Source organism: Pygoscelis adeliae, unplaced genomic scaffold (assembly GCF_000699105.1).
Source record: "Pygoscelis adeliae isolate BGI_AS28 unplaced genomic scaffold, ASM69910v1 Scaffold27, whole genome shotgun sequence".
Classification (NCBI taxonomy): domain Eukaryota; kingdom Metazoa; phylum Chordata; class Aves; order Sphenisciformes; family Spheniscidae; genus Pygoscelis; species Pygoscelis adeliae.
In genome coordinates, this window is record NW_008825410.1 from 6201157 (window position 1) to 6203161 (window position 2005).

The 2005-nt window shown below is 39.3% G+C and overlaps 1 protein-coding gene across 1 annotated transcript in view; it reads left to right on the forward strand.

Annotated features, from left to right (window-relative positions):
- LOC103922463 (macrophage mannose receptor 1-like) overlaps positions 1 to 2005 on the forward strand; it is a 38656-nt gene that overhangs the window by 505 nt on the left and 36146 nt on the right. The window contains exon 2 of the mRNA XM_009330604.1: positions 1257 to 1360. Within this exon, the coding sequence (XP_009328879.1) occupies positions 1257 to 1360 (104 nt within the window). The remainder of the gene's footprint in view (positions 1 to 1256; positions 1361 to 2005) is intronic.

Genomic DNA, 2005 nt, shown 5'->3' on the forward strand with positions numbered 1-2005 from the left:
GAGGGTGGTGAGCAATTACACTGTGCATCACTTGCTTTGTGTATTATTATTATTATTACATTATTATTATTATTGTTGTTATTATTTTATTTCAATTATTAAACTGTTTTTATCTCAACCCACGAGTTTTTCTCACTTCTACTCTTCCAGTTCTCTCTTCCATCCTACCGGGGGGGCAGGGGGAGGAGTGAGCGAGCGGCTGTGTGGTGCTCAGTTGCCGGCGGGGGTTAAACCACAACAACCCCGTAATTCACAGTATTGGCCATACGAGGAAAGGTGCAAGTGCACAAGGTGTGTTTAGCGTATCAAGAACGCAGTACAAGTTGTTCAGATTTTTAGCCCTAAAACTGGTCTGCAGCCTGGCTGAAGGGATTCCTATCAAGTGCTTGTTTTTTCTTAACGAACCAATGTTTGTTTTACTGCCAGGCTGCAGTTGGCTCTGGTGTGGCTTGAGGAGCACAGGACGGTGAAGAAAAGGGATTGTTCCCTTTTTGCTTCTTTGTTATTGTGCAATGTTGAACCGAAAGAAAGTGGAATTCCTCTTGGCCTTGTCCGTACAAGCTCCAGAATAAAACAAGGCTGTTAAAACTCCTGACAATGACAATGTATCTTTTGTATAAATAGGCCACATGCTGTGAGGAAATGCTGTGAGTCTAAGACAAATCAGTTCAAGCCAAAGAACACTTTTGCTCTTTCTAGGCAAGGTCTTCGGCAGCTGATTAAGAGAATTATGTTTAAAAAAAAAAAAAAAAAAAAAAGAGCTCTAGAAATGTCTTTTCCAGAAAAAGCTGTTGACTTTATCGTTGTTGTTAGTATATTTTGTCATCATCTGAGAAAGAAAATTCAGTTAACTTTGCCCATAACTTCCTAACGTGTATACCTAGCATTTCCTTGTAATTTCTTATTTCACAATCCAATTTCTCCTTTTTATTTTAATCCTGTAGACTTTCTCAGGGAACTAACTCTCTTTCTTGCATTGTCTTTCTGCTGAGCAGCCAAGTAGGAACAAATCCTGTACTTAGGAAATGTACATGTACGTAGAAATGTACTTAGAAATCATCTTGGCGACAAACAGGAGGTGATGCCAAATTTCCTTGCTATCACATTTTTGCTGCAGGTGCTGAACAAATATGTTACTACACTTCAAACAATATTTTCACACCACAGATTGTTTTTTCCATTTCGCAGTTTTTCTAAACAAAACAAAATATTTCCATGGTAAAAATCTACTATGATAAAGTCAGGCCTTTACGCAGTTATAGGGACAGTCTATAGCGGTCGGGAGAGGAGCGCTGTTTCTTTCAGGTTTCCACCTATACCTTTGGAAACCAAACTCCTGAGTGCTTGCTCTGCCATCTGGGTAAGAAGAGATACGTGGCATTTCCTGAAATTGTGGCTGGCTCTTGGTATGACTGTCAGACAAGATTGACCTACTTCACAAGAGAAACGGGGATTGTTTTTAAAATGAGCCATTTTTCAGGTAGCTTTGGGTGCTGGTCTCCTAGCTGCATTTATGCAGAAATGAAGGTTAGTAAGACAATGGCAATCTCTTTTAGAAGGGAAGAAATTTTTATACTGTTCGGCAGAGTGAATTTCACTTAAATCCTCTAAAATTCAATCCTGTCTTATCTCACACATGAAATATGAGACTGCCATGTTTTCCTGATGGCATTTTTTCACTGTGTAGTTAAGGTATAAGACTTAAAAGCTGAGGCTGAATTTCTGTCTTTGGTATTTCACTGTTGATTTGATCTCATGAGCTCCGCAGATGTCTCTTCAAGAGAGGCAGCAGGAAATTATTGAGATATAACCTTCTGTGTATCACCCGCTTTCCCAAGGCAACATGGTTTGCCCTCAGTGAGAAGTTATTCTTTTTCGAAGGCAAAATTTGTGCTGTGTGGTCTTTTTTTTTTTTTTTTTTTAAATGTGGCATGTGACAGAATATTTCCTTATTTAGCACTCAGAGCTTTCTATCGAACCATCCAGCCTTTGAAACTGAGGAGGA